This window comes from Ovis canadensis, chromosome 14, assembly GCF_042477335.2.
Source record: "Ovis canadensis isolate MfBH-ARS-UI-01 breed Bighorn chromosome 14, ARS-UI_OviCan_v2, whole genome shotgun sequence".
Taxonomy (NCBI): Eukaryota; Metazoa; Chordata; class Mammalia; order Artiodactyla; family Bovidae; genus Ovis; species Ovis canadensis.
Genome location: NC_091258.1, coordinates 75312291 through 75332032, shown reverse-complemented (window position 1 = coordinate 75332032; position 19742 = coordinate 75312291). Strand labels below are relative to the sequence as shown.

Genomic DNA, 19742 nt, shown 5'->3' with positions numbered 1-19742 from the left:
ACGAAGAACTTACAGAGTTGTCAACTAATCTCTTTTGTCGACTCTTCATGGACTTTATTTTCTTAACTGTCAGGAGGTTACGTTTGTTAAGGAATTTCCACACTGTCCTCCCTAGTCACTGCACCAGCTTCCATTCCCTTCAGTCATGTAGGAGGTTCCCTGATCTCCATAGCCTCTTCAGCCTTTATTATATCATTAGCGGGCATTTTGATAATGGTTATTCTGAGTGGAATGAGGTGATACCTCATGGTAGTTTTGTTTTCAATTTCTTAATAATTAGGGATGCTGAGTGTCTTTCATTTGCCTCTTGCCCATCTAAATGTCTTCTTTGGAGATATGAGGTCTTGGCCCAATTTTTGATTGAGTTATTTTTGTCTCTGATTTTTTTAATTTTAAACTTTGGTCTGTGGCTGTGTGCAGGCTTCCTCTAGTTGTGGCGCATGGGCTTCTCATTGCAGTGGCCTTTTCTGTGCAGCACGGCTCTAGATGTCAGTAGTTGCAGCACACAGGCTCAGTAGTTGTGGCGCACCGGCTAAGGTGTCCTGCAGCATGTGGAATATTCCTGGGCCAGGGTTCAAACCCATGTCCCCTGCACTTGCTGGCAGATTTGTATCCACCGGGCAGTTGTTTCACAGTTTTTTGTAAAAACAGGGATTTTTTTTTTTTTCCTTTTGAGATGTATATATTTTTTGTTTTTGAGTTTTTTTGTCTTTTTAAAATTTTTCAATTGAAGGGTAATTGCTTTACAGAATTCTGTTGTTTTCTGTCAAACATGAACAAGAATCAGCCATAGGTACACCCGCCCCTCCCTTCTGAGCCTCCCTCCCATGTCCCTCCCCATCCCACCCTTCTAGATTGTTACTGCACTGTTTTCGTTTCTGCTGTACAACATTGTCAATCAGCCATAAGTGTTGAGGCAGTCTGAGTGCAGGTTAGAAAAGAATGTCCAGACACAGGGCATTTCAGAAAGGAGTGAGTTTATGGAAAACAAAGGGCAGAGATAAAGCAGGCACTGAGAGTGCAGTGGGCCCACATCTGGACAGACCAGGGGATGCTGACAGTTTCCATGGGCTAATAGCCAATTTTTACAGCCTCAAAGCAAAATTGCTGCTGGATGGTTGACGTTAGGTGATTGGTTGGGGCACTATAGGGTGCTTAATGGAGTGGGCATCTGTGCCCCACTGGGAGTCGGGAAGCTTGGTAATGACTGTCAGTGGACATTTAAAAAGGTTACAAAGGGGCTTAGTCAGCTTTGAAAGTGTCCTTGATTCTGAGCTCCACTTCTGTGTTCTTGGTACAAGGCTTCACATCTGTGGCCTTGGGGCAGCACACCACAAGTAACAGTAGCCATGATCTATATTGTTTGTGTTGATTGTGTTGTTCCACTTGGCAGTCATATAAAATGAAACCAAAATACTGAGAATGATGCTGAAGATCCAGCAGAGGATACTGAAGGTGCCCACATATTTGGGAGCTTTGCTCTTAAGCTCTGCCCACCTGGAGTCACTGGGAACAATGATCACCTGCAAGACACTCAAGACGAAGATGGTGCCAATGGACACATCTCTGCTGACTCTGAACATAAAAAGCAAGTGTGCATCCAAATCTCCTTGATGAACTGTTTCAACCCCAAAGCTGCCAGTGTTTCAGGAATTCCTTTCAAATGAACAACTAAGAGTTTGGCTAGAGTCACATGCTTGAGAATCCAATCTGTAGACCAACATTTGCCTCCTGTGAAATAAAGGGAGAGAAGATGGTAAACAAGACAGAAACTCCCTATAATCCCTGCCATAGTCTGCAATAAAGAGATCACTCCTATTGCCGAATTCTTGGAGGCCATTCTGTTAATCTCAGGAACTGATAATCTTCTGAGCCAGAGAATCCTGCATGAGAAGACGAGGCAGAACTCTGTACCGTATCAACTGGAATTGATACTCTTAAGTATTCTTCATTTACCTTAGATCCCACTGCAAAGGAATTATTTATATTTCTTCCTGTAAAACAAGTGTCCGATATTTGAATGTGTAACAGTGAAAAAACTTAATATCAATGAGGATTTAAAAGTCATGCCCTGTTGTTTCAATGGTAAAGAGTCCACTGCCAAGCAGGAGACCAGTGTTCAATCTCTGGGTAAGGAACAAATAAGTGTAATATCAATAAATATACCATGATTATATTTTAAACTACACATGATGATTTTTAAGTTCACATAGGGTAAAGATAAGAGTAAAAAAATTATTAAAGCACATCATTTAGTTACAATAAATGAAAGTTTGATAATCAAGTAGAAATAGGTGGATGTGAATTGATAATTTCAGTATAATGGTGGGAAGGAGGATAAATACTGCATTACAAATCAGTAGAGAAAAGATGATTTTTTTTTCAACAAATGAATTAGAATAATGGTGACTATCTTCCCACCTTTGTACATACCAAGTAAATCAAAGTTTTTAAAAATCTTGGTAAAACATACATGAAATTATAAAAGTCATATATATAATATACCTTTATGTACCTCAAAATTTTTGCCAGGATGGGTATTTTCATTGAACCCTAAGTAGCAGTGAGGCTAATACAGTTTACAGATTTGTAAACATTAAAGCCTTTTTATAAAAAAGGTGGAAATTAGAACTTAGTTCTCCTGCTGCTGCTAAGTTGCTTCAGTGGTGTCTGACTCTGCGACCACATAGACTGCAGCCCAAAAGGCTCCCCCGTTCCTGGGATTCTCCAGGTAAGAACACTGGAGTGGGTGCGATTTCCTTCTCCAACTTAATTCAGTTCAGTTCAGTTGCTCAGTTGTGACCGACTCTTTGCAACCCCATGGATTGCAGCACGGCACACTTCCCTGTCCATCACCAACTCCCAGTGTTTGCTTAAACTGGAGTCCATTGAGTCAGTGATGCCATCCAACCATTTCATCCTCTGTCATCCCCTTCTTCTCCTCCCTTCAATCTTTCCCAGCATCAGGGTCTTTTCCAATAAGTCAGTTCTTTGCATCAGGTGGCCAAAAGTATTGGAGCTTCAGCTTCAGTATCAGTCTTTCCAATGAATATTCAGGACTCATTTCCTTTAGGATTGACTGTTATGATCTCCTTGCTGTCCAAGGGACTCTTGAGAATCTTCTCCAACACCACAGTTGAAAAGCATCAATTCTTCAGTGCTCAGTTTTCTTTATGGTCTAACTCTCACATCTATACATGACTCCTGGAAAAACCATAGCTCTGATGATACAGACCTATGTTAGTAAAGTAATGACTCTGATTTTTAATATGCTCTCTAGGTTGGTTATTGCTTTTCTTCCAAGGAACAAAGATCTTTTAATTTCATGACTGCAGTCAATATCTATAGTGATTTTGGAGCCCAAGAAAATAAAGTCTGTCATTGTTTCCATTGTTTCTCTATTTACCATGAAATGATGGGACCAGGTTTCATGATCTTCATTGAATCTTTGATGAATGGTTTGATCTTTACTGAATGATCTTTATTGAATGTTGAGTTTGAAGCCAGCTTTTTCACTCTCCTCTTTCACTTTCATCAAGAGACTCTCTAATTCCTCTTCACTTTCTGCCCTAAAGGTGGTGTCATCTGCATATCAGAGGTTATTGTTATTTTTCCCAGAAATCGTGATTCCAGTTTGTGCCTCATCCAGCCACGCATTTCGCAGGACATCCCTGGTCTCCTTGTGGCTCAGACAGTAAAGCGTCTGTCAACAATGTGAGAGACCTGGGTTAGATCCCTGGGTTGGGAAAATTCCCTGGAGAAAGAAATGGCAACCCACTCCAGTACTCTTGCCTTGAAAATCCCATGGACGGAGGAGCTTCGTGCAGTCTACTATCTATGGGGTCGCAAAGAGTCGGGCACGACTGAGCGACTTCACTTTCACTTTCATTCTGTATTTAAGTTAAATAAGCAAGATGTGAACATACAGCCTTGATGTACTCCTTTCGAAATGTGGAACCAGTCTGTTGTTCCATCTCCAGCTCTAACTGTTGCTTCTTGACCTGCATACTGATTTTTCAGGAGACTGCTAAGGTGTTCTGGCTTTCCCATCTTTTTAATAATTTTCCAGTTTCTTTTGATCCACACAAATGCTTTTACATAGTCAATGAAGCAGAAGTAGATGTTTTTCTGGAACTCTGTTTCTTTTTTCTATGATCCAAGGGATATTGGCAAAGTGCTCTTTTGGTTCCTTTGCCTTTTCTAAATCGAGCTTGAACATATGGAAGTTCTTGGTTCACATACTATTGAAACCTGGCTTGGAGAATTCAGAGCACTACTTTGCTAGCATGTGAGATGAGTGCAACAACTGTGCTTCAGTTTGACCATTCTTTGGCATTGCTTTTCTTTGAGATTGGAATGAAAACAGACCTTTTCCAGTCCTGTGGCCAGGGCTGAGTTTTCCAAATTTGCTGGCACATTGAGTGTAGCATCATATTTTAGGATTTGAAATAGCTCAGCTAGGATTCCAAAACCTCTAGCTTTGTAAGTGATGCTTCCTAAGGCTCACTTGAGGTTGCACTCCAGGATGTCTGGATCTAGGTGACTGATCACACCATTGTGGATATTTGAGTCATTAAGATCTTTTTTGTATAGTTCTTCTGTGTATGCTTGCCACCGCTTAATATCTTCTGCTTCTGTTAGGTCCATACTGTTTCTGTCCTTTTTTGTGAACTTTACTTGATCTATAAAATAATTGTATTTAATTACAATGATATTAATGTATTTTACAAAAGTGGTTATGTTTTAAAATAAAAGATACATGTATACGTATATGTTGCCATGCCTTGTCATTTAATTTTAAGTTTGATAGCATTTCTAAATATATTATTTGGGTAGCAAATTTCTGTTTATCTTCAAATAGTTACTATTAAGTCAATAGGGAGTACGGGTAAATTTTATGCATCTAATAAAATGTAGATATACTGAAAGAAGGAGAAAGTATTAGCCATTCAGTCATCTTCAGTCATGTCCAGTCATGTCTAACTCTTTGTGACCCCATGGACTATAGCCCGCCATGTTCCTCTGTTCATGGAATTCTCCAGGCCAGAATACTGGAGTGGGTTGCCATTTCTACTCCAGGGGATCTTCCTGACCCTGGGATTGAATATGGGTCTCCTGCATCTCAGGTAGATTCTTTACTGTCTGAACCACCAGGGACACCCCGATTGTAGTCTAATTTAGAGGCCTGCTCTATGGCAGGGCTTCCGTGATCGCTCAGTTGATAAAGAATCCGCCTGCAATGCAGGAGACCCCGGGTGGATTCCTGGCTTGGGAAGATCCCTTGGAGAAGGGAAAGGCTACCCCTTCTGTATTCTGGCCTGGAGAATTCTATGGACTCTATCGTCCATGGGCTTGCAAAGTGTCAGAGATGACCGAGTCACTTTCACATTTCGATGACGTTTTATTTTTTATTAAAAGCTATATAATTATATAAACATATAAATTATATATGTATAAGTATATATACAAAAAAAGCTAGTGGAGGTGATGGAATTCCAGTGGAGCTATTTCAAATCCTGAAAGATGATGCTGTGAAAGTGCTGCACTCAATATGCCAGCAAATTTGGAAAACTCAGCAGTGGCCACAGGACTGGAAAAGGTCCGTTTTCCTTCCAATCCCAAAGAAAGGCAATGCCAAAGAATGCTCAAACTACCACACAATTGCACTCATCTCACATGCTAGTAAAGAAATGTTCAAAATTCTCCAAGCCAGGCTTCAGCAATATGTGAACCGTGAACTCCCTGATGTTCAAGCTGGTTTTAGAAAAGGCAGAGGAACCAGAGGTAAAATTGCCAACATCTGCTAGATCATGGAAAAAGTAAGAGAGTTCCAGAAAAACATCTATTTCTGCTTTATTGACTATGCCAAAGCCTTTGACTCTGTGGATCACAATAAACTGTGGAAAATTCTGAAAGAGATGGGAATACCAGACCACCTAACCTGCCTCTTGAGAAATCTGTATGCAGATCAGGAAGCAACAGTTAGAACTCGACATGGAACAACAGACTGGTTCCAAATAGGAAAAGGAGTCCGTCAAGGCTGTATATTGTCACCCTGCCTATTTAACTTCTATGCAGAGTACATCATGAGAAACGCTAGACTGGAAGAAGCACAAGCTGGAATCAAGATTGCCGGGAGAAATATCAGTAACCTCAGATATGCAGATGACACCACCCTTATGGCAGAAAGTGAAGAGGAGCTAAAACCCTCTTGATGAAAGTGAAAGCAGAGAGTGAAAAAGTTGGCTGAAAGCTCAACATTCAGAAAACAAAGATCATGGCATCCGGTCCCATCACTTCATGGGAAATAGATGGGGAAACAGTGGAAACAGTGTCAGAGTTTATTTGGGGGGGCTCCAACATCACTGCAGATAGTGACTGCAGCCATGAAATTAAAAGACGCTTACTCCTTGGAAGAAAAGTTATGACCAACCTAGATAGCATATTCAAAAGCAGAGACATTACTTTGCCAACTAAGATCCGTCTAGTCAAGGCTATGGTTTTTCCTGTGGTCATGTATGGATGTGAGAGTTGGACTGTGAAGAAGGCTGAGCACCAAAGAATTGATGCTTTTGAACTGTGGTGTTGGAGAAGACTCTTGAGAGTCCCTTGGACTGCAAGGAGATCAACCCTGGGATTTCTTTGGAGGGAATGATGATAAAGCTGAAGCTCCAGTACTTTGGCCACCTCATGCGAAGAGTTGATTCATTGGAAAAGACTCTGATGCTGGGAGGGATTGGGGGCCAGAGGAGAAGGGGACGACAGAGGACGAGATGGCTGGATGGCATCACGGACTCAATGGACGTGAGTCTGAGTGAACTCGGGGAGATGATGTTGGACATGGAGGCTTGGCGTGCTGCCATTCCTGGGGTTGCAAAGAGTCAGACACGACAGCGACTGAACTGAAAGCATGTATACGGAATCTAGCAAGATGGTATGAAAGAATGTGTTTGCAGGGCTGCAATGGAGAAACAGACATAGAGAATAGACGTATGGACATGGGGAGAGTGGAGGAGAGGGTGAGATGTATGGAGAAAGTAACATGGAAACTTACATTACCATATGTAAAATATGTAGCCAGTGGGAATTTGCTGAATGTTTCAAGAAACTCAAATGGGGCTCTTTTTCAACTTATAGGGGTTCAATGGGGGAGGGAGATGGGAGGAATGTTCAAGAGGGAGGGGATATATGTATGCCTATGGCGGATTCATGTTGAGGTTTGACAGAGGATAAAATTCTGTAAATCAATTATCCTTCAAATAAAAAATAAAATTTTTAAATATTTAAAAAATTTTTGACAAATTTTGTTTTTCAAATGCACTATGAGCTCTTTACTTGCTTGGAGACGGAAATACCAGTTGGTTTTTTGACAGGAATTGAATAAACATCTACCAGTCATGGAAGACTATAACCTAAACTCTGATACTTTGAAACAACAATGTGTGGTAAACTGATGTGACTTACAAAATAAACATGACTAATTCCAAATCATTAACTGATCTGTTAATTAATGTGACATTAAAAGTATTAAGTGGAAGTCAAGATTTCTGAAACATTAATATATCACATTTAAAGAAAATGAATATTTTAAAAGTGATTTTTATTTTGTAAATTGAAGTTATCCAAATATAAATTTTGAGAATATTTTCAAATCAGAGAATAGGACACACTATAATTTATGCCTGATAGCTGCCATCTGAAACCCACTTCTGAAGTTACTTTTGGAAAATGATCTGACCCAAATCAGCCAATTATGGATGTTTTCAGTAGGAAACAATGTCGTTGTTAAGCACTTCATAAATTGCCGAGTTAGAAAAGGTATTTCTTCCACTTTCTGGTAGCTCAGATGGTAGAGAACCTGCCTACGATGCAGGAGACCAGGGTTTGATCCCTTGGTGGGAAAGATCCCCTGGAGAAGGAAATGGCTACCTACTCCACTATCCTTCCCTGGAGACTTCCGTGGATAGATGAGCCTGGCTGGCTTATCCATGGCTTTGCAAAGAATCAGACATGATTGATGGACTAAGCACACAATTGTCAACTGTATACACTGTTTCTATAAAAGATTATTCCTATAGATTTATTTTTATTAGTCATGGAGGTGCTGTTGGCACACATGTAGTAATCCTAAAAATGTTTGATTTCTGGAAGGTACTCCATGATTTCACATATATCTCTGCAACTCCAGTCATTAGTTACATTAAACATCAGATTTCATATCGCTTGGATTCTACAATAACAATCACTGTCACAAAAATTACACTGTGATTTCCTTGGTGGTCCAGTGACTAAGACACCTCGCTCTCAATGCTGGCTGCAGTGACAGCAAGAGTAGGGGTGTGGGGGGTGGGTGTCGGGATTGAGGGGAGGTGTCTAGGTTTGATCCCTGGTCAGGGAACTAGATTCCATATGCCACAAGTAAGATCCAGTACAGCCAAATAAATAAATATTTTTCGAAAAGAATTACACTAAGATACACTAGGAGGCATGGGCAGCTGACATCTGGTAGCACCTAATCTCTCTTTAATAGCTCCATTTAATTTTTGAATTATTCTTCCTTCCAGTGTTGCTTTGGCACTGGACTACTTCAACCAAGACTTCCTTTTTCCTGTATGGTCACCAACCCAGACTCAGAGAGTCGGCCACGACTGAGCGACTGAACTAATGTCCTTGCATTGCCCGGATTCTGGGTTCAGGGTGCTGGTCACGTCAAACTACTCCTGTGACAGGGAGGGAGGCAGCCAGACACCTAGATATGGGTTTGTGATTCTGTACCTCACGTCCCCTCAGAACTGCAATTATCTTTACACCTGTAGCTGCGATGTGAGACAGGCTTGGGGAACTGAGATTGTTTGTGAAAACTTTTATTGCTCAGTTGCTAATGAATTAAAAGTTTGTAGCGATCATCTCCAAAGGGACTCTTGAAATGCTTGAGGAAGGTTCTATTCCCTTTGTCCGTGGAGACAGACAGGGACTCACATGGAAGCAGTAGTAAATACTGAAGTCTGACAAAGGAAAGGAATATTATGTGTCTGCTTGTATAGCTTGTATCCATGAGAAGTGTTTCTACCAAAAACGAGTTATTTCCTATTCTTGAGACCGCTGAATGGTGCCTCCATTTAGATTATGAGTAGAGAAATGGAGCCAAAACACCAAAGAGGGATTTAAAAGAATTTCTCCATAATTTTACAAAGGTGAAATTTCCATAGTTCATTGTCTGGAATGTCATCAGTTCAGTTCAGTTCAGTTGCTCAGTCGTGTCCGACTCTCTGCGACCTCATGAATTGCAGCACGCCAAGCCTCCTTGTCCATAACCAACTCAGGGATTTCACTCAAATTCACATCCATCGAGTCGGTGATGCCATTCAGCCATCTCATCCTCCGTCGTCCCCTTCTCCTCCAGCCCCCAATCCCTCCCAGCATCAGAGTCTTTTCCAATGAGTCAACTCTGCATGAGGTGGCCAAAGTACTGGAGTTTCAGCTTTAGAATCATTCCTTCCGAATAACACCCAGGATTGATTTCCTTTAGAATGGACTGGTTGGATCTCCTTGCAGTCCAAGAGACTCTCAAGAGTCTCCTCCAACACCACAGTTCAAAAGCATCAGTTCTTGGGAGCTCAGCTTTCTTCGCAGTCCAACTCTCACATCCATACGTGACTACTGGAAAAACCATAGCCTCAGCTAGACGGACCTTTGTTGGTAAAGTAATGTCTCTGTTTTGAATATGCTATCTAGGTTGGTCATAACTTTCCTTCCAAGGAGTAAGCGTCTTTTAATTTCATGGCTGCAGTCACCATCTGCAGTGATTTTGGAGCCCAAAAAAATAAACTCTGACACTGTTTCCACTGTTTCCCCATCTATTTCCCATGAAGTGATGGGACCGGATGCCATGATCTTCGTTTTCTGAATGTTGAGCTTTAAGCCAACTTTTTCACTCTCCTCTTTTACTTTCATCAAGAGGCTTTTTAGCTCCTCTTCACTTTCTGCCACAAGGGTGGTGTCATCTGCATATCTAAGGTTACTGATATTTCTCCCGGCAATCTTGATTCCAGCTTGTGCTTCTTCCAGCCCAGCGTTTCTCATAATGTACTCTGTATAGAAGTTAAATAGGCAGGGTGACAATATACAGCCTTGACGTACTCCTTTTCCTACTTGGAATTAGTCTGTTGTTCCATGTGGTTCTAACTGTTACTTCCTGACCTGCATATAGGTTTCTCAAGAGGCAGGTCAGGTTGTCTGGTATTCACATCTCTTGAAGACTTTTTCACAGTTTATTATGATCCAGACAGTCAAAGGCTGGCATAGTCAATAAAACAGAAATAGATGTTTTTCTGGAACTCTCTTGTTTTTTTTTGATGATCCAGTGGGTGTTGGCAATTAGATCTCTGGTTCCTCTACCTTTTCTAAAACCAGCTTGAACATCTGGAATTTCATGTTTCACGTATTGCTGAAGCCTGGCTTGAAGAATTTTGAGCATTTCTTTACTAGCGTGTGAGATGAGTGCAATTGTGTGGTAGTTTGAGCATTCTTTGGCATTGCCTTTCTTTGGGATTGGAAGGAAAATTGACCTTTTCCAGTCTTGTGGCCACTGCTGAGTTTTCCAAATGTGATGGCATATTGAATGCAGAACTTTCACAGCATCATCTTTCAGGACTTGAAATAGCTCCACTGGAATTCCGTCATCTCCACTAGCTTTGTTCGTAGTGATGCTTCCTAAGGCCCACTTGACTTCACATTCTGGCTCTAGGTGAGTGATCACACCATCATGATTATCTTGGTCGTGAAGATCTTTTTTCCACAGTCTTTCTGTGTATTCTTGCCACCTCTTCTTAATATCTTCTGCTTCTGTTGGGTCTATACCATTTCTGTCCTTTATGGAGCCTATCTTTGCATGAAATGTTCCCTTGGTATCTCTAATTTTCTCTAGTCGTTCCCATTCTGTTGTTTTCCTCTATTCCTTTGCACTGATCACTGAAGAAGGCTTTCTTATCTCTTCTTGCTATTCTTTGGAACTCTGCATTCAGATGCTTATATCTTTCCTTTTCTCCTTTGCTTTTCACTTCTCTTCTTTTCACAGCTATTTGTAAGGCCTCCCCAGATAGCCATTTTGCTTTTTTGCATTTTTCTTTCCCATGGGGATGGTCTTGATCCCTGTCTCCTGTGCAATATCATGAACCTCATTCCATAGTTCATCAGGCACTCTGCCTATCAGATCTAGTCCCTTAAATCTATTTCTCACTTCCACGGTATAATCATAAGGGATTTGATTTAGGTCATACCTGAATGGTCTAGCGGTTTTCCCTACTTTCTTCAATTTAAGTCTCAATTGGCAATAAGGAGTTCATGGTCTGAGCCACAGTCAGCTCCCAGTCTTGTTTTTGCTGACTGTGTAGAGCTTCTCCACCTTTGGCTGCAAAGAATATGATCAATGTGATTTCAGTGTTATAACTTCTCAAAACATATCTTGAGGCAAATACCCCCTGTCTATACAGTTAGGGTTCAATGTCTGATAGATAGAAATTTCTGCATAATTTCCACTGTAGTCTGCAATAGTAGGTACTTCTTAGGGACCAAAGTCATATTCAGAACAAGAAGGTCCAGCAGAGAACTGTGAGATTTGACCTACTGATACTTTTATCATGAAAATCAGTATCAATATCCTCTACTTAGGATTTGTCCCCACTCACAGATACTTCAGAGGAAGCGGTGGCACCACATTCCAGTACTCTTTTGCCTGGAAAATCCCATGGATGGAGGAGCCTGGCAGGCTTCAGTCCATGGGGTTGCTAAGAGTCCAACATGACTGAATGACTTCACTTTCAGTTTTCACTTTTGTTAATAGGAGAAGGAAATGGCAACCCACTCCAGTATTCTTGCCTGGAGAATCCCAGGGACGGGGGAGCCTGGTGGGCTGCCGTCTATGGGGTTGCACAGAGTCAGACACGACTGAAGTGACTTAGCAGCAGCAGCAGCACAGATACTTAAGAAAAAAATATTTCTTTTCATTTTGTTCACACCCCAAAGCGTGTGGGACCTTAGTTCCCCTGCTAGAGAAAGTTCTGCATCAGAAGGTGAGGTCTTAATCATTGGACTGCCAGGGAAGCTCCTAAACACTTTTTCTTTAATAAGTAATTTATTAACTTGACATACATTTTCCTTTATATTGTAGTGATTAATGCTTTCTGTGTAAGAAATGATTAAAACTTCAACTCTGAGATCTTAGCTCCCCCACCAGGGATTGAACCCACTAACCTATAAAGGAAGCACAGTGTCTTAACCACTGGACTACCAAGGAAATTGCATATCTCACATTTAAGGAGAAAGGTGTGCTCTCCTGGGATACAATTGTCTGTGGGCCTATCACTGTTTTTCCTGTCTTCTGTTTGCTCTTCTCCCAATTATGGTTTCAAGGACTGGATGAAGAGGAGGAGGGTAGGAAAGAAAGCCAACAGTGGGGGAGGGTGTTTGGGAAGCTAAGTGCAGAGCAGTTGGTATGATCCACGGGTCCATTTGCCTAGTTTTGTGCCCAGTTTTAGCACAAAAAGTCCTGGTTCTTGGAAACTTGTTCAGTCCTGGGAGAAGCAGGGCAATTGGTTGCTTCAGCAGCAGCAGCAGCAGCAGCAGCAGCAACAATTAACAGAGGCAATCTATGTATTAATAGACTCTGGCAGGAGTAACGGTATGTCATTTCTGTGGCTGCGTTATAAATGACAATGTGGATTCAAGTCTCCCTCTTTCTTTCCGCAATCACTTCGTAAGAGAAAAGCCATCTGCCTTGGTGTAAGCAGAGCTCTGGTTACAATTACTGAGGCTTCCTCCTGTTAGGTAGGTAGAATACAAAACAGGAGTGCAGAATGGCGGTGGCTAAAAGACAGGGAAGGGGAAAGCCCGCTAAAATAGAACAAAGGAAGGTGTGAGGAGTGGACTGAGGACTTCAGGTAGAACAGCACTCCTGGCTAAGCCCAATTTGCATAGGGCAGGACCAAGGGGAAGTTAAAAAAAAAAACATTTAAAAAGAGGAGCCAAGGGGCTGGCTCTCTCTCCCCCTCTCTCTCCCTTTCTCTCCCCCCGCTGTGGAGCGCTTTTCTCTTCGTGTCTTTGGGTCGACACGCCCTCACACCTCGAAGATGGACTTTCCTATTATCTAAATAAAATAGAGAGGTAACACTGATTTGCCAAAGAGCTATAACACTGTCCATTCAAGACCTGAGCGCTATAACACGGTCTGTTCAAGACCCGAGAGCTGTGACACGTCGAGGGGGGCTTAAATCTTTGTTGTGATGAGACAGAATTGAGGAGCCTACACTCGCGTGACACTCCCAACGGATCATCTGAGTGATTACATTCTACTTTTCGTCACTGAGGAGACACCCATGTCCACACACTCACACAAAGGGCTTTTGAATTTTCCCCGTTTTTCAACTTGCTGAAAACATCTCAGCTTCCCTTAGAGGCAGCTCTCAAAATTCTCTTTTCCCTTAAGCTGTGTGAAACACTAACTTAGAACAGGCAGGAAGCAGCTCTGCTCCAGAGGAAATCAAAGAGATTTAAAGGCATCAACAGGCAGAGAAAGGAAGCACAGCTGGACAAAAGGACCAACAGACCCAAAACTGACAGGGGCGGGGTGAAGGGAGGCAGAGCTCCGCCCCCACTGGCCCCGCGCCTACGTAACAGCGCTTCCGGCCTCGTCACACCCTCTCCCATTAGGTCACCTCTCCTTGGCAGCGGAGAAGCGCACTCACCTTCCTCCGTACCGCATCTTCCTCCGCGGCGTCTGCAGTATCCTGCAAACCCGGAATTGAGTTTAAATGACCGATAGAGAGTTCCGGTGAGTTTTTTTTTCTTTAATCCGGATTTCGTAGTCCCACAGCCTGTTGTCCTTCACACGTGGGTTTCGGGGGTCTCTGTGGACGTTGAAACTACCGTTCTCATTTTCCCGTCCCCAGTGTGTCCGCGCATCGCCGTGAGAATTTCTGAAGTCCTTTATCTTAGCTGCAGGTTCCTGGGGCCCACGTCCGCTTCCTGTTAATACCGTTCTAGAGTCCATGTCCTTCTCTGGCAGCTCTGCCTTCTAACTTGTAGAGACCGCTGCTTAAAGTCCTGCATTGCCCAACCTCTAGGTCCCTGATCCACGAAGAGGTGAAGGAGGCTCTATTCTGTATGGAGTTTAGTCAGGGTCTTGCCTAAGGTTTGAACGGGAGGGTCAGCCTAGAACGTGTGGTTTTGACAGGAACGGCCCCGAGTTCTGAAGAAAAGAATAAAACTAAAAACACCTCGTTTGATTCTGTGTTCCAGAATCTGCTATGTCCGTGGACGTAGAGGATCGTGTTTTGTACCTGTTGAGATCCTCCCTCTGTGTGGGGCTGTGTTACAGGGACCTCGGTGTGTTTTTCTAAGTATTGAACAGCCTATTTTCAACACTCAGGGGTCACTTCCCAAGACTGATCTTACCTGAGAAGGAAGCCCAGAGAAAAAGGAAAGCAAGGAGTCAGAAATGACTCTTTCCGAGGTAAGAGGCATAGTCCGTGTTTGTTCTGTCTCTCTCTCCTGAAATGCTGTTTCCTTGGACTTGATAAGCTTCTTAACTTCTGAACGGGTTTATTTGAACTGACCCATATTCATAATCCGAAGGGACCCATTACCCTCCTGGCTATCAGTGTGACAGAAAACAGAGTATTGTCAGCCAAAGAAGCTCACTCAAGCTTTTAAGTCCCGAGTTTTTATTGGGGTTTAGCTACATAGGCAGGATTGATAACATCTCCAGCATTCTCCCCTCCTTAGAGGTTGAGGTAATAAGCTCACCTGGCTCGAAGCCCCAAAACTCTAGTCACTTTCTTGGTCTTTGTGAAATGGCCAGCCTCACAACCTGAGTCATCCCATTATTAAACTAAAGGCCCACTGTAGGTCATATTGTTAGCATAAATAATCAGGGCCCACGGAGAGTAATAAAGCCACTTCACTCACTAAGGAAATTCCAAGAGGGAAAAACCTTAAATTCGAAGAGTAGTTAAGAAACTTCCACAACCTGGGGACCAAAGCCTGCCAAATTCTTTTTATTTTTTTTCTTTTAATTTTAGTATTTGCTTAGTTTTGGCTATACTGGGATTTTGATGATGCACTTGGGCTTTCTCTGTTGTGATTAGGAGGAGCTACTATCTTGCTGTGAAACTCTGGCTCTAAGGCACCGGTTCAGTCATTGTATTAATAACTGGCAGGCTGTGGAGCTGGTGGGCTTCAGTAGTTGTGGCACACTAGCTTAGTTGCTTCGAGGCATGTGGGATCTTCCCTGACCAGGGATGGAACCCATGTCGTCTGTATTGACAGGCAGATTGCTCACCACTGGACTATCAGGCAAGTCCCTAAATTCTTTATTACACAACACTGAAATCTAAATCTTTCCTTTCTGCCCTTTGACTTTTTTTTCCTCCTCTGGTTTTTATTACCTTGGAACACCTCACCTGTTGCATTATGAAAAAACATTTTGTTGTGTTTACGTTCTATTGTATTGTTCAAAATAATGTCTAAGATGAGTTCTTTAGATGAGCTTTTTTCGCTACCTTTTAGCTATTTTGCTTCATTTAGTTTAAAATTTCAATTAGTCTATACAGTGATAACTTCATCTCTGCTGCTAAGTCGCTTCAGTCGTGTCCGACTCTGTGCAACCCCATAGACGGCAGCCCACCAGGCTCCCCCGTCCCTGGGATTTTCCAGGCAAGAACACTGGAGTGGGTTACCACTTCCTTCTCCAACGCATGAAAGTGACAAGTGAAAGTGAAGTCGCTCAGTCGTGTCCGACTTATAGCGACCTGATGGACTGCAGCCCACCAGGCTCCTCCGTCCATGGGATTTTCCAGGCACGAGTACTGGAGTGGGGTGCCATTGCCTTCTCCAACTTCATCTCTAATTTGGCAGAATTACAGATTTATAGATTGTAATTACAGAAATCTGTAATTTCCCTCTATTTAGGTTTTTTTCTTTTTTAAATTCAAAATTATGTTGGCTCTCCTAGATACAGCTGAGACTTCCATGTTCGTTTTGAGTTTGAATTGTTCTGAATTTGCAGTCACTGAAGTCTTTATGTCACCATATCTTCCAAGTAAAACGTGATTTTCAGTCTTTATGTGCTTCAGTAAAGGTTTACAGTTTCTTCACATAGGTCTGGAAATGTGTTCTAAATGGGTGTCATGCTATATTTGCTAATAAAATGTAGACTATTTCTCATATTGTGTTTTTGATCATTCTTACTAAAGAGAAAATATTGTTTTCAGTGAACCTAGGTGGCTCAGTGGTAAAGGATACGCCTGCCAAAGCAGGAGAACTGAGTTTGATCCCCAGGTTGGGAAGGTCCCCTGGAGGAGGAAATGGCAACCCCCTCCAGTATTCTTGCCTGGGAAATCCCATGGACGGAGGAGTCTGGATGGCTACAGTCCTTGGGGTCGCAAAGTGTCAGACATGATTGATGTGACTTAGCACGCATTCATGCACAATTTGTAAATGTTTGTTTTACCATAGATGCTAAAATACATGAGTTTTAAAAAAAAAAGATGGATTAAAAATGTTTTTTCCAAAATATGTTACTTATGGATGGTTGCTTTTACCTTAAGTGTGTTTATGTGTGCATCTGTGTGTTCAGAAACCTAGGGTTTATATAAAAGCCATCATCATTTTGTGAATATTTTTATTTATTCTAACCTTTGAAAATGCTTCTTACATATTTTCCATGGCCTTCAGTTCAGTTCAGTTTAGTCGCTCAGTCGTGTCCGACTCTTTGCAACCCCATGAATCGCAGCACGCCAGGCCTCCCTGTCCATCACCATCTCCCGGAGTTCACTCAGACTCATGCCATCGAGTCCGTGATGCCATCCAGCCATCTCATCCTCTGTCGTACCCTTCTCCTCCTGCCCCCAATCCCTCCCAGCATTAGAGTCTTTTCCAATGAGTCAGCTCTTCGCATGAGGGTCCAAAGTACTGGAGCTTCAGCTTTAGCATCATTCCTTCCAAAGAAATCCCAGGGTTGATCTGCTTTAGAATGGACTGGTTGGATCTCCTTGCAGTCCAAGGGACTCTCAAGAGTCTTCTCCAACACCACAATTCAAAAGCATCAATTCTTCGGTGCTCAGCCTTCTTCATAGTCCAACTCTCACATCCATACATGACCACAGGAAAAACCATAGCCTCAGCTAGACGGACCTTTGTTGGTAAAGTAATGTCTCTGCTTTTGAATATACTATCTAGGTTGGTCATAACTTTTCTTCCAATGAGTAAGCATCTTCTAATTTCATGGCTGCAGTCACCATCTGCAGTGATTTTGGAGCCCCCCAAAATAAAGTCTGACACTGTTTCTACTGTTTCCCCATCTATTTCCCATGAAGTGATGGGACTGGATGCCATGATCTTCGTTTTCTGAATGTCGAGCTTTAAGCCAACTTTTTCGCTCTCCTCTTTCACTTTCATCCATGGCCTTAGATTGTTTCATTTTAGTGAAATGAATATATAGTTCCATTTTAATATATGTATGCATGAAAATGTTCATATGGTTCAATCAGTTTGTTGCATGAAAATGTTCATATGATTTGATCAGTTATTTTTCTTGTATTTTTTATTCTTCACAGTTAGAGAAATGTCTATGAACTTTCTTTAGAGTTGTCCCTATGTATTTGTCTGTATATTATAGTTAAAGTTTAGAGTACATAAAGTAAAGTAAATTTAAATTTATTTTAAATTATTTTTGTTGCACATCCAAGACTCTGTAAAAACTCTCAGAAATATATACAGTATATCCTAAATAGTTAAAATGATTGTTGCTACTGAGGATGCTATCATATTTGAACTGTAAAATTTATAAAACACTTGACGTTCAAAAGTAAGTATGAATGCTTACCTTACTATTGTATTTCGTTACTATTCAAAACGGTCATTCATGGAGCAGTTTTTGAACATCACTAGTTAAAAGAAGCTTGTTAACAATACTCTGAAAAAAATTAAGCTTGTTAAAATAAATGGCACATTTCTCCCAGTCAGGAACTCTTGGGTCAGAGTATGCTTTCGAAAAATATTACCTGTTTCCTTTATAGACAGTTCATCCTGTGTCATAGAAATACAACAATCAAAAATAAATATGCCCATGTGTTTCTGATTATTTTATCATTTCTTTTCCAGATCAGAATAGTTTCTGAAATGGTGTGTGGGTCATTTCTCATCTTTTTTGGGGTTTGGATTACAGTAGAAAATATTGCTGTGTAAAAGTCATATTATAGTACACCATCAGTTCAGTCCTGCTCCCAGGACTGAGATAATGAGATGAATTGTATGCATGGATTTACTTCAGTAAACTCTTTTCCTTCAGTTACTCTACCTAGTCATGACCCTCCCTCTTGAGATATGGGTTGGCTTCTGACCTTATGACCATTGTTACTTCCTTGTTTCCTTGGTAATGGTTACTATACGTTTGGTTTTCTGATCTTTATCATTGTCAAATAAATTCCTTAACAGCCTATATATGCTCACATAAATATAATTAAAGCACCCTTATTCCATCAGAGCTTGGATCCCCGTATGTATCTGTTTATCTGTCTGTCTTTCTTTCTCTCTCTCACTCAGGCTAATTCTCTGGAGCGTGGAATCCTGCCGAGCTCACTTTCTCGCTCCGGCTTTCAAGACCTCCTCAAGAGAATGCCCTCTGCCTTCGTGAGTGGTACAAGCCCTGTGTTAAGGGCTTTACTGGTTCTCTGCATAAACCAGGGAATATCAGCACCTTTCTCTCCTTTACTTTCTTATCCTCGATTCCTGACCAACAGATTCCGGTCCATTAAAGGTCTGCAACATTAGGCTACAGATCAGGGAAGGTATATATGAAGTGAAATTTGCTTACAACACATTTTTAAAATATTTATTTGGCTGCACTGGGTCTTCTTGTGGCAAATAGGATCTTCAGTCATCCTTGTAATTTTCAAGTTCTTTGCTTGTGACATGTAAACTCTTAGCTGCAGCATGAGGGAGCTAGTTTCCTGATCAGGGAAAGAACCAGAGCTCTGTGCACTGGGAGCGCTTATTCACTGAAGTCCCCAAAATAACATTTTTTAATGATAGATTCAGATCATAGTTTCCATAATAATGCCAAAATACACATGTAGCGATAATGCTTTCCTCCATGAACTTCTTACTCCATGACTCATGTTTACTGGTTTAGGTGTTTCTGTGAGATTCCCGTGCTATGAATTTTTTTCCACTTGACTTGAACAAGTGTCTTGGAAAGAAAAAGTGAGGCATGTGCCTAAACTATCCCAATTAACAGGGTAACTTCATGTCTTCTTACTTTCTTTCTGCTTTGGAAAATGAACACTCATGCGTGTTTAGCAGAGATGTAGGGTTTTGAGAGTGGGAATTTCAACACAAACCCAGGTCTGATCTTTTCCAGTATAGTCCAGGCTCACATCACAGAGTCTCATCACAGTTTTGTATTTTCCAAATGTTTCAGTTCAGTTCAGTTCACTTCAGTCACTCAGTCATTTCCGACTCTTTGTGACCCCATGAATCGCAGCACGCCAGGCCTCCCTGTCCATCACCAACTCCCCAAGTTCACTCAAACTCAGGTCCATCGACTCAGTGATGCCATCCAGCCATCTCATCCTCTGTCGTACCCTTCTTCTCCTGCCCCCAATCCCTCCCAGCATCAGAGTCTTTTCCAATGAGTCAACTCTTCTCATGAGGTGGCCAAAGTACTGGAGTTTCAGCTTTAGCAT

The 19742-nt window shown here is 41.7% G+C and overlaps 1 protein-coding gene and 1 long non-coding RNA gene across 4 annotated transcripts in view; one reads left to right on the top strand and one right to left on the bottom strand.

Annotated features, from left to right (window-relative positions):
- Positions 1-960: 960 nt before the first annotated feature.
- LOC138419253 (uncharacterized) lies at positions 961-13981 on the bottom strand. The gene is made up of 2 exons (XR_011248907.1): positions 13743-13981; positions 961-1731 (listed from the first exon to the last, which is right to left on the bottom strand). It is a non-coding gene; the product is annotated as an uncharacterized lncRNA (long non-coding RNA).
- LOC138419237 (zinc finger protein 571-like) overlaps positions 13676-19742 on the top strand; it is a 60199-nt gene continuing 54132 nt past the window's right edge. The window contains exons 1-3 of one of the 3 annotated variants that reach the window (XM_069551813.1): positions 13676-13828; positions 14426-14509; positions 18601-18687. In XM_069551813.1, the coding sequence (XP_069407914.1) occupies positions 14495-14509; positions 18601-18687 (102 nt within the window). In that variant the 5' untranslated portion in view covers positions 13676-13828; positions 14426-14494. Of the gene's footprint in view, positions 13829-14295; positions 14510-18600; positions 18688-19742 lie in introns of all 3 variants that reach the window. The other 2 variants (XM_069551812.1, XM_069551816.1) reach the window with 2 other exon arrangements.